The sequence below is a fragment of the Lichenostomus cassidix genome, chromosome 18 (assembly GCF_008360975.1).
Source record: "Lichenostomus cassidix isolate B80296 chromosome 18, HeHo_3.0, whole genome shotgun sequence".
Lineage (NCBI taxonomy): Eukaryota > Metazoa > Chordata > Aves > Passeriformes > Meliphagidae > Lichenostomus > Lichenostomus cassidix.
Genome location: NC_139498.1, coordinates 6,786,411 through 6,798,239, shown reverse-complemented (window position 1 = coordinate 6,798,239; position 11,829 = coordinate 6,786,411). Strand labels below are relative to the sequence as shown.

Here is an 11,829-nt window from a genome sequence, read left to right as displayed (position 1 = left end):
TGGGAAATATCAACTGCCCACGGCATGAGGGAGGTTTGGGATACTTCCCTCTGTGGGACAAGGGCGGGGATGGGGAGCCAGGAGCGAGGGGAGAGCTTCAGCTGTAGGGACGTTTCTAATCAGGCACTACCAGGTTGGCCCCGCTGCGGGGACAGCCCGAGTCAGGCGCCGCGAAGGGCAGCCCCTCCATGGGGCGGGCCCTCAAGCTAGGCCCGCGCGGCGCAGCGCCCGTCGTCATGGTAACGGGGTCCTTTCTGGAGCGCGGCGCACAAGATGGCGGCGCCGCTGCTGAGCGCGGCGCTGCGCGGAGCGCACGGCCGGAGGAGCTTCGGCACGGCCGGTGAGGGACGGGAGGAGCAGGGCATCCCCGAAACCCGCCAGGGGAGCTGGGGCATCGCCGAAACCCGCCGGGGGAGCTGGGGCGAGGCGGAGGGTGCTAGTGGACGGCTGTATCCCGAGCGCCAGGCCCTGTCACTAGTGGTGTCCCGCAGGGTTCAGTACTGGGCCGAGTATTGTTTAACTTCCTCATTAATGAGCTGAATGCGGGGCTTGATGCCTCCTCAGTAAGTTTGCTGATAACGCAAAGCTGGGAGGGGTGGCCGATAGCCCGGAGGGGCTGGACAGGCTGGAGAGATGGGCAGAGAGGAACTGTCTGAAGTTCAGCAAAGACAAGTGCAGGGTCCTGCATCTGGGGAGGAACAACCCCAGGCAGAGCACAGGCCGGGACTGACCGGCTGGAAAAGCAGCTCTGCGGGAAGGAGCTGGGGGTTCTGGTGGACAGTGAGCTGTCCATGACCAGCACTGTGCCCAGGGAGGGACAAGAAGGGCACTGGTGTCCCGGGGTGTGTTAGGAAGAGCATTTCCAGCAGGTCAGGGAGTGATCCTGCCCCTCTGCTCAGCCCTGGCAAGGTCTGGAGCAGTGTCCAGTTCTGGGCTCCTCGGGATGAGAGAGACAAGGAGCTCCTGGAGCAGGTCCTGTGGAGAGCCACAAAGATGGTCTGGGGACTGGAGCATCTCTGTCCTGGAGAAAGGCTGACAGAGCTGGGGCTGAGAGGAGCCTTCATCCCTGTCTGTCCCTGCCTGCAGGGAGGGCTCCAAGCAGGGCCCAGGCTCTGCTCTGGGGCAGAGGCACAAGAGGTTCAGGCAGGAATGATGCCCAGGAAATTCCACCTGAACATGAAGGAAAATTTCTTCCCTGTGCAGTGACTGAGCACTGAACAGGTTGTCCAAAGAGAGTGTGGAATCTCCCTCACTGGAGATATTCTAGAATGTCCTGTACACAGTCCTATGCCATCTGCTCTGGGGTGACCCTGCTTGAGCAGGGAGGTGACACCAAATCACTGTGGTCCCTTCCAGTGTCACCCATCCTGTGACTCCATGAACGTGGCTGTGGGAGGTGGGGATGGCTCTGGCTCTGTGCTCTGCCCCTCCCAGGCTCGTTTCTCCCCCTCTGAGCACCCTGGGGTCTGTGTTCCCCTCCAGCCGTGCTGTGGAGGAGGGCAGCCCCACTGGGGCCGATGCCCAACGAGGATGTGGATGTTGGGAACCTGGAGGTGCTGGAGAAGTACCGGAGCTTCGGGCGATACTTCCGGCTGGCGGAGCAGGAGAGCAAGAAACCACACTGGTGGAACACCTACCACAAACACACCAACCCCCCTGCAGGTAGCCCTGGGAGGAGCTGCCCTGGGGAACATGGGTTTGCCCCCAAACCACCCTGGGAAGAGCTGGGGAGGTGCTCTGGCACAAGGTCCCATGTACAGGTTTGCAGAGTGCAGAGGTCTCCAGGGAAAAGGATTGCAGTTTTCCAGAGGGAGGGAGGCTGGCCAGGACCTGCCAAAAGACATGGAGCAAAGAAGTGATGCCTTGGAGCCCCAGCAGTGCCACAGAGAGCAGACAAGGACCCAGAGCTTCAGGCCTGCAGCAGATAACACATGTGGGCTGTTCAGTGCCAGGAATGGGATTCCATGAGCTGGGGAAGGAGGAGCAGGAGCATGGAGGTTCAGAGGGGACAGAGTCAAGTCCTGATCGTCCTTTCAAGTGTTTTCTAGTGGGAGGTGTCCCTGTCCCTGGCTGGGGTTGAAAGTAGATGGTGTTTAAGGTCCTTCCCAACCCAAACCCTTCTGTGATCCTGATCTCTGGAAGTCTGTGTCTCTCACACATTCTCAGACATTTCACAGGGGATTGTGTTTGGGTGTTCTGGGTGCTCACATGTTTCACCTTGTTGATCTTTTCACCCCTCCCTGAAGAGCCCCAGACAGACATTGGCCTGCCACGTGAGAGGCTGTCCCGGGCAAAGGAGCTCAGGGAGAGAAAGAGGATCCTGAGGGAGAACCGCCGGAATGCCGAGATGGAGCGAGCGGCGCGGCTCCGGACTGGTCAGTGCCCCACCACCTCCCTCCCTGCTCCAGCTGCTCTGGGTGCTCAGCTGCTGCCTCTGCATCTTCCCTCTCTCCTTGCAGTTCTCATTCCCCTCGATGAAGTCAGGGCCGAGTGGGAGAGGACCAGTGGCCCGTTCCACAAGCAGCGCGTGGCCGAGCACTGCGGGGTGTTCCAGGACCTGTTCAAGGGAGCCACCTTCACCCCCTGGGTGGCCCTGAGGGTGCAGTACAGCCAGGAGGATGAGTACCTCGTGCCAGTCTACTATGGGAACATGGTGACTCCATCAGAGGTGTGTGAGGGGAGCTGGGAACAACCTGGAGCCTGTGGGAAGTTTATTCCTGTCAGATGCTTCCAAAGGGCATGGTTCATTCCAGGGGAATTTACAAGGGTATTTCTTCTGTGCTCAAGGAAACTATTTTACAGATGTGATAGGGACAGAAACTGCAGGTTGTCTGTCAGGAGGGTGGTGGTTATTTGTGCCCTGGGGTTCTCCATGTGGATTCCTCAGTGGCCTGGCAGTGCCCAGTCTGTGTTGTATCCCAGTCTTGCCCATGACAGGTTCATGGAAGCTGTTGTGTGAGTGATTTACGTTCTCTTTATGTTGCTCTTTTAGGCTGCCAGTCCCCCTGCAGTGTCGTATGAGGCAGACAAAGGCTCCCTTTGGACTTTGCTGCTCACAAATCCAGGTGAGCAGTGAGTTCTTTAAAGGAACATGTTTAAACTGGATTTTTTCACTTAGCTTTTGGTTAACTCCTGACTCTTTTGGCTGCACAGTCAGAGGGGATGAACACTGGAAGTGTTCAAGGCCAGGTTGGAGCAGCCTGGTCTAGTGGAAGGTGTCCGTGCCCATGGCAGGGGGTGGAATAAAATGAGCTTTAAGGTCCCTTCCAGCCCACACTGTTCTGTGATTCTGTGGTTCTGTGATGTGATATCTGCTAGGTAGGAACATACTACATATGTAGGAAAGATGGTAACTTCCCCAAATCCACACCAGTTGAGAGAGGGGACAGTGACACAACAGGACCTGTGTCGCACTACAGAGGAAACAATTCCATGACTCCCATCTTGTGTTTACCTCCAAACTCCTCTCCCTGGACAGTCTGCCTGGAAGGCAGCTTTGCTGACACTGTTCACCCTGAGAAACCAAGGCACAGTGAAGGGAACCAACTGACCAAGAAGATTTCAAGAATCTTGGAATTAGATCTGCAGAGTTCTCTGCTCCTCGTTTTAAACACAGTCCTATAGGAATGAGTTCTTTTTCTACTAGGGAAGGAATGCTGGGAGGTCTTGAGCTACTCCCTCTGGTTAAAGCAGGTCTGGGCATTCTCACTTTGAGGTCCCTCAAAGATCAGGGTGTCCCTAAGTCACCTTTCTCTGTTGTGTGTTGGCAGATGGACATTTGAGGGATGCAGACTCGGAGTACCTCCACTGGCTGGTGTGAGTACATCAGAGCCACATGCTCTGTGCTCGTGGTGTGGGCAGAAACTCATCCAACAGCTCAGAATCCATGGCTTTCCCTGGTGTTGCTGCCATCAGCTCCTTTAGCCCCATGTATTGGGTCCTGCTAAGGATGCAGGACTTCCAGATGTTGCTGCTGATTAGCATTCCAACCACTGGGAGGGATTTTTCCTCTGGTGAAAGCAGTCTCTGCTATCTGCTCCCTTATCAAGTGGGGCAGAAGTCACATCACAGCACGGCAGAGTGATTTGCCATCCAGGATGAATCTGCTGGAGGGAAACGAGTGTAAATGTTTTTATATTCAGGACCAACATCCCAGGCAACGACATCAAGTCTGGTAAGGAGATGTGCCATTACCTGCCCCCCTTCCCTGCCATGGGCACTGGCTACCATCGCTTCATCTTCCTGCTCTTCAAGCAACACGGTCCCATCGACTTCAGCCAGGACGCTCGGCCAACGCCGTGGTAATTCCTCTGCTCACAGCTGGGCTTGGCTGCTGCTGCTTGTGGGGTTCATGTGTCTGTCACTGCAGTGTCACAAGCACTCTGCAGGGCTGCTTGGGGTTTGTGTGTCCCCTGCAGCCACAACTGCAGCACTACAGAGTCCTGTTGTTACAGGACAGGCTTTTAGAGAGTGCTTTGTCCTGCCCAGAAATGTGCACAGAGCTGGAGATGTTGGGAGGTTTCCTTTTAGTAGCTTCCTCCTTCCACCTCTTTCATATGCTCTGGGGTGATATGGAAAAGGGTGCTGCTGCAAGGAGAGGTTCACCTGATTTTTGTGTCTTGTTTCCAGCTACAGCCTGAAGATGAGAACCTTTAGCACATTTGACTTCTACAGAAAGCATGAGAACGCCATGACCCCAGCAGGGCTGGCATTTTTCCAGTGTCAGTGGGACAGCTCTGTCACTTCCACCTTCCATCAGCTGCTCAGTAAGGAATGGGGATGCTGGAGGGGGTCTGTGGGTGGGACATGGCAAGTGTGGCTGCAGGCTCTCACATGTGTCCACATCAGCACAAACTGAATCCTTCCTGAGCCATCCTCCTCCAAACTAACAGCAACCTGAGGGAACAACCCCTAAAAGGCTATTTGGAGTGAGGATGTTAAAATAACTCCAAGGGCGTGTTTGAGCACCCTGGTCCCCTGTGGGTGAGGTGGCTCTGGGGTTCAGATGGGAGCCCTCCTGCTGAGCCTGTCACCCTTTGCAGACATGAGGGAGCCTGTGTTCGAGTTCGTGCAGCCGCCGGTGTACCACCCTCCCCAGGTGAAGTTCCCTCGCCACCAGCCCCTGAGGTACCTGGACAGGTACCGAGACAGCGAGGAGCCCACCTATGGCATTTACTAGGAGCTGGCCACCTCTGTGTCCGTGGGATGCCAGTTCCTGCATTTCCTGCACTCCCTCAGTGCCTCAGGAGGGAAACAATGAAGTCTCAGCCCCTCAGTTCCCAGTTCCCTGGCGCTGGGAGCGGCGCTGGGTGCTCACGGGGCTGGCAGCTGCGTGGTCAAGAGGCTGCTTAACAAAAACATTCAAAGTGAATGCATTGTCAGGCTGAAGCCTTGCTGCTGATTCTGCAGCAGAGCTGAGCAGTGGCTGGCAGGTTGCATCTCCCCAGAGATGTCCTGCCTTGCTTCCCTGCAAGGATCGCAGTTCTCCTTTTGCCTTTTTACGGAAAAAACAGCCAGGCCAGCGTGGATTTCCTCCTCTCACAGTGCTGTGGTTCAGGACTGTGGCAGATTTTATTTGTGCAGTCCTCCTGGAGATATGAGTCTGATTAAACACACTCTTGAGTGATGCTGGCAGAGCTGTCTTTATTGGGAAGAGCCTGTTATCCTGGCCAGCTGGCACAGAGCTGGGGAGCTCAGCAGGATCTAGGGGAGAAGAGCAGTCCCTCCTCTGGCTGGAGCCATTTCCCCTCTTGGATATTGTAGTTTGGGAAGTGTGTTGCTACACAGGTGGTAAACCTGCACAAGGTCCATGTTTGTGGCAGTGGCTTCAGCTACCCAAGCATGTGGATCTCAGTCTCCTTTCCCTCTCTCCCTGGATAGGATGTACCTGGTGTGGACAGGTGGAGCAGAAGCAGAGCTGGTGCTGCTGGTGGTGGCCTGACACTGCTGCTGCTGCTGGTCCTGTTCCTAGGCCTTGGAGAGCCTCTGCTCTCTGCTGTGCTCCACAATGCATCCCCTGTTCACATGCTGAAACTCCAAAATACCAACATGCTCCTGCAGTAACAGCTGCCTCTTCCCAGCTCTGGTTCACAGTGAATTTCTCAGGTTCCTCCTATCAGGAAATGAGAGCCTTCAGTGAACAGCTGAGATTGGGCTGAAATGTCCCGCTGCTGCCTGTGTTCAGGACTGTTACCAGTTACCCCAGAGGTCCCTGACCTCCCCTCCCTGGAGGGTTCTGATTTAAGCTGGGGTGAATACACTGGGGAGGTGCCCACAGAGGGGACTCAGGTTCCAGGCAGACACACAGGTTGTGTTACACCCCTCTCTAGGCTTTGAATATTTGGTCAGAATTGGCAGATTCAGCCCAAAGGTATGATTTAGGGCTGAAGCTCTGCTGGGACATGCAGGGAGTTTTGACATATCCCAAGTCCTCTCCTGAGCCCAGGGGTGGTCAGGGGGTGGCTCTGAGCCTGCCTGTGGTATGGAAGCTGGTAGGGATGATCCAGCAGATCATCCTGCTCCCTGCTTGCCCTCATCTGTGGAAGGGAAGCTGCTCGTGAAGGGAGGCTGCAGAGCTGCTGCAACCCGAGATCAGCCAGGCAGCCTCAGCAGCCTGGGAACGTGTGCAGGAGATACCACATGGGCGAGGCACAGAGATAAGGTCTGGGCTGGGAAGACTGACACTGAACCGTGTGACAACGAGGTGAAGGTTTGCACTGCACAGGCACCACACTGGCCTCCGGGCAGGAGACTCCACCTGCCACCTGAGCAGGGACTGGTGGCCCAGGTGGCATCCTTATTGCATCTTGGGGTGCTGATGTGCACAAGTGTTGCAAGGAAGTTGGCAGGAAAAGGTGTGGTGGGTGAGCACAGGGCCATGTGCAAACAGCAGCAGATGTGGTTTAGAAGATGCAAGGGCAGAAGGTGGCCCAGGCTGGTGCTGGTGTGTGTCACAGCCGTGCCACTGCACAGGGAGGTGACACGTGGCTGCAGCAGCAGTGGCTGGCTCTCTCTGCTGGTTCCCAGGCAGGAGCTCTGTGCTGAGGTCTCTGTGCCGGGAGGGAGCTGCCACGCCCTGGCAGAGCTGACGATGCCTGGAAGTTCCCTCAAAGGGCAATAAAGGAGTGAAAATCCAGTTGCACATCGATGTGTGCCTGGCAAACGTGTTCACGGAAATACACTGATCCCTGTCAGCCTCCTGCGTGTGTCCCCGTGCTGTCACTGCAGCATTCCATCCTCTCCGGAGTCTCCCACTGTGCTTCACAGCCCTTCCTCTCCACGGGGTAACAGCTCCAGCCCTCGCCGTCGTCTCATTTCCCCAGCGTGTGTGTCACACCCAGCCACTGGGTGTCACTTTAAGAGTGCGTCTGGCCGGCAGCCCTGACCCGCCTCTGGGCACAGCGTCACCAGCTCTGCTCTGCACAGATGAGTTTCTATTTCCCCGTCTTCTCGCCGCGATCCCCGGCGCAGGCAGAATGGCATCCCCCATCTCGCAGAAGCTGGAGGAGAAGCTGGTGTGCTCCATCTGCCTGGAGCTGTTCAGGGTGCCCGTGACTTTGCCCTGCGGCCACAACTTCTGCAAGCGCTGCATCAGCGACCACTGGGACAAGCAAAAGCAAGCGCCCGCCGGGAGCGACGCGAGCTACACCTGCCCCGAGTGCCGCCGGGGCTTCGAGCAGTGCCCCGAGCTGGAGAAAAATGTCACTCTGTACAACGTGGTGGAGCTGGCACGGGACAGCGAGGCGCGGGGCTCGGCCGCGGGGCGGTGCGAGGTGACCCCCGGCGAGCTGTGCCCGCAGCACGGGCGCCCGCTGGAGCTCTACTGCGAGGATGAGCGGCGCTGCATCTGCTGTGTCTGCACCGTCCGGCACTGCCAGCGGCACCGGCGGGTGCTCTTCGAGGAGGAACGACTCAAAAAGCAGGTGGGTGACAGGGCTGGGGCGATGGGAGGAGCAGGGGTGTGTTGTGACAACTCAAGCACAGCATGACATCCATCTCCACTGCCCTGTGTCCTGCTGCAGGGATGTGATGTCGCTCTGTGTGCCTCAGCTGGACATGGGGCTGGCCAGGGAGATGCCACCAGTGCCTGGCTGCTCCCTGAGAAACCAGGTGGTGTCAGGAGCAGCAGCAAGCTGGGCAAATCCAGCAGCACCAGATGAATGGTGCCATTTGTGTTTGTGACCCTCTGATCTAGAGGAAACAGTGGAAAAAGGAGTGAAAGGCAGCACAAAAAATCACTTTGTTATCCTGATAGAGTCTTCTTCTCAAGCTGCTTCCTTCCCCTTTAGCCTTGTCCTGCAGCCCTGAGAGGGTCCTGGGGACAGGGTGGGCAGCAGTGGGCTGCTCCACAGGACGTGCAACTGGACATGAGTGGAAGAAATGACTGGATGTGACACTCAGTGCTCTGGTTCTAGTTGGGGGTGTTCTGTCAAAGGTTGGACTCGATGATCTTGGAGATCTTTTCCAGCCTTAATGATTGGTGCCTCCTTTCACAGAACTTTTTGAAAGAATCCCTGGAAAAGGCCCAGGAGGAATCAGAGAGGATCCAGCTGTCAATGAAGGAGCTGGAGGAGAAAACACAGTACATTAAGGTAATGCTGCAGCCTCTCTGTGCTGGCCTGTGGGTGGGAGCACACTGGTTCTCATGGCTCTTCCTGCCCAGGACTCCTCTGAGAAGACCAAAGCTGGGATTCAGGGCAAGCTCACCCACCTGAGGAAAGCTCTGGAGGATTTCCAGTGTCAGGCTGTGGCCAGGATTGAACAAAAGCAGGTGGCAGCCCTGGAGCATGTGGGGGAGAACTGGAACCTCCTGAAGGACCGTCTGGATGCCCTTGGCCAGCACAGGGAGAGAGCTCAGAGCCTGCTGGCCTGCCCTGACCATAGGACCTTCCTCCAGGTACTGCTCTGGCACTGTATCCCTCCCTTTGCTTGGGCCTGTGCCCTTTTGATGGCAGCAGAACCATGTTCAACCTCTTTCTCATTGGGGATTCATCCTCAGTTTTGCTCAGAGATATGATGAGGCAGTGGGGATGAGCTGATTTTGGGGGATCCATGGAAAATTGTGTGGGCAATGCTGGGATGGCTGTTGCCCACTGGGGAGATGTGGTGTGTGCAAATGGGTTTGCACAGTGCCCCCCAGAGTGGTGCATGGTCTGTGTGTCTGTCTGCAGGAGTTCCCCCTGCTCCCACCTCTGGAGAGCCCAGAAGTGCTGGCACCCGTGGAGTTTGATGTGGCTGCTGTGATCAAGCCCATCTCTGAGATCCTCACCGACATCTCCAGGCTCCTGCTGGAGGACCTGCCTGGCTCTGTGGCCCCCAGAGCCCCTGAGCCTGCTGGCCAAGGTAATCCTCCTGCTCTCAGGGGTACTTTGAAGGGCTCTGAGTCTGACCTGTGTCACTGCTGGGGACACATCTGCTGGGCACAGGGGGTTGGGGACACACATGTACTGTTCAGCAGATGAAGTGGGATGAGCCAGGTGGCTTCCCTGTTGCTTCTCCTTGCTGGGAATGCTGAACCATGGTGGCACGTGCCTGCTCCCAGGTTTGGATCCAGTGGACTTCTTCCTCCTCCTCCCAGGAAGCCAGGAAGAACCAAGTTTTTGGGTGGCATCACTCAAAATGCCTGTTCCCATCCTCCACAGGTCCCGTGCAGCCCCAGGAGCTGGCAGTGAAGGCTGTGGCTGCTCTCCCCAAGTGCCAACTCCGAGCTGAGCTTCTGAAGGGTGAGGAGCATGGGGGTGGCTGGAGGGACAGCACCTCGCTGGGGTCCCCAGCAGGAAGAGATGTCACCAAGCTGGGCTCTTTCCTAGGAGGAGGGTGGCTGTGGCTGCAGGGACAGAGGCTCCTTCCCTGGTTCTTCCCATGTTTCTCCCTAACTAGGGACAGGATGGATGGGCTGGGGGACATTCTGTGTGGGGGAAAGAACTCGTTAGGGGAATTTCCTAGCAGCACCAGGAAATGCTTTTCCATGGAAACCAAGGCTGTCTGGCATTGCATCAGTCACTGCCCCTCACATCACAGCCCCAGTCCACAGCCCTGCCTGCAGTCCTTGCCCTCTACCCAGGGAAATGGCCTCAGTATTCCCAGCTACAGTCCTTCATGTCCCCTTCCCTCCCCAGCACCATCCCTCTCCAGTTCTTAGGAATTTCCTCTGTGCTCCTCTTCCCATCTCCTCCCTGCTGGGTGTGGTGGGAGGAAGGTGAGGTGCTGGTGGCCAGTGAGAGTCTGGGGCAGAAGCTATCAGCCATGAAGAGGAGAGTAACTCCATGCAATTCCATTTGCTCACTTAATGCCTGGTTTTCTCCCGCTATCCCCACCCACACTGGTGCTTTTTACTCTTAAAACCAAGCACATCCCTTCCAAATTGGCCCAAGAGCCACCAGTACCTGCCAGCTGTGAGCTGAGCTGTGCAAGGATTGTGCAAAGCATTGTGTCTCAGTGCCTCAACAGCTATTTCTGGGCTTTTCCCTTCCCTCCAGGGCAGGTATTGCATTCTTCCCACTCCCCTTCCCCTCCAAACAACGTGTTCCCTTCTATTTTGGGAATCAGCCCCACACAGTTTAAACCCCATCACTGCTGGGGAGGTGTGAAGGTCTGATGAAGCATTTCAGCCCAGTGCATGGCCTTGCTCTTGCCAGACCACCGCAACCTGACCTTCGATGCCACAACAGCCAACAAGTACCTGGAGCTGTCGAGAGGTGCCCAGAGAGCCAAGCACAGCCCTGTCCCCATCCCTGGGCAGCAGCAGGGCCCTCGCTTTGAGCCCTGGCAGGTGCTGTGCACACAGGGCTACGGCCTTGGCCACCACTACTGGGAGGTGAAGATCTCCAGCCACTCCGTCATCCTGGGGGTCACCTACCGAGGGCTGCCCCGGGAGCAGCAGCAGGGCCACAGGTTCAACATCGGGCTGGATGGAGGCTCCTGGGGGCTGCAGGTGAGGGAGGATTGTTACCTGGCCTGGCACAAGGGCCATGCTGAGAAAATCCAGGAGCAGCTCTATACCAACCTGGGGGTCAGCCTGGATTATGGCAAGGGGCTCCTCTCCTTCTACGGCCTCGGGGAGAGGACACAGCTCATCCACTGCTTCCATGGGGTCTTCACTGAGCCTCTGTACCCCGTGTTTTGGCTGTGTGAGGGGCGAGTGGTGACACTGTGCCAGAGGGACTGAGCCAGAGCCACCACACTGACCCACCCAGGCTGGTGCCACGGTGGAGCTACAGCTGGGGGCTGTCACGGTGTGAGTGGGAGCTCAGTGCTGAGGCAGGCGTGGGGTGCAGTGTTTTAACAAGAGCTGATGAGGACAGACATGCAAATTAACCCGTTTGATTTGCATATGCAAATGTCTCATCAGGGACACATGGCAGGGCTGGAGCTCACAGTGGGAGAACATGTGGATGCCTGTCCCTGCAGACAGAGTGAGAGAAGGGGGGATAAGGAGGGTAAAAAAATTAGGTTTTCCTCTTTCTCCTATCCCTGCCAAACCTCCCAAGCCTGGAGAAGATTTGGGATGAGGGACCCCAGAGGGAGGTGCTCTCCACAGGGTGCTCTGGAGCAATTTGGAGGGAGCCCTGTGTTCCCACAGCGTCACATGCAGGCAGGTCCTGCTCCCCCAGCCCCTCTCAGTCCCCTGGGACATGGCAGAGCAACTTCTCAAGGTTCTGTGCTGCAGCATTTTTTACAATGCTGCTTTTCCCAATAAAGCTCTATTTTCCTACTGGTTTGACCTTGCTGCTGGGGGCAGATGTGGGACCAAGCAGCACTGGGAGTTGGGGTGAGCTGGGTGCCCCTGCTCTCACACCCAGCCCTGCAGGGCCCCATCCTGCCCCTCCA

The 11,829-nt window shown here is 56.8% G+C and overlaps 2 protein-coding genes across 2 annotated transcripts; both read left to right on the top strand.

Annotated features, from left to right (window-relative positions):
* The first annotated feature begins 223 nt into the window (after positions 1-223).
* MRPL38 (mitochondrial ribosomal protein L38) lies at positions 224-5,620 on the top strand. Its single transcript, XM_085077800.1, has 9 exons — positions 224-340; positions 1,483-1,662; positions 2,247-2,375; positions 2,460-2,668; positions 2,993-3,065; positions 3,771-3,816; positions 4,143-4,301; positions 4,630-4,766; positions 5,043-5,620. The coding sequence occupies exons 1-9, from the start codon at positions 274-276 to the stop codon at positions 5,177-5,179; spliced, it is 1,137 nt and encodes a 378-aa protein (XP_084933926.1). The 5' UTR covers positions 224-273; the 3' UTR covers positions 5,180-5,620.
* A 666-nt stretch (positions 5,621-6,286) lies between these two features.
* Positions 6,287-11,713, top strand: TRIM65 (tripartite motif containing 65). The gene is made up of 6 exons (XM_085077799.1): positions 6,287-7,922; positions 8,496-8,591; positions 8,663-8,896; positions 9,171-9,342; positions 9,642-9,722; positions 10,638-11,713. The coding sequence occupies exons 1-6, from the start codon at positions 7,476-7,478 to the stop codon at positions 11,165-11,167; spliced, it is 1,560 nt and encodes a 519-aa protein (XP_084933925.1). The 5' UTR covers positions 6,287-7,475; the 3' UTR covers positions 11,168-11,713.
* Positions 11,714-11,829: the final 116 nt, after the last annotated feature.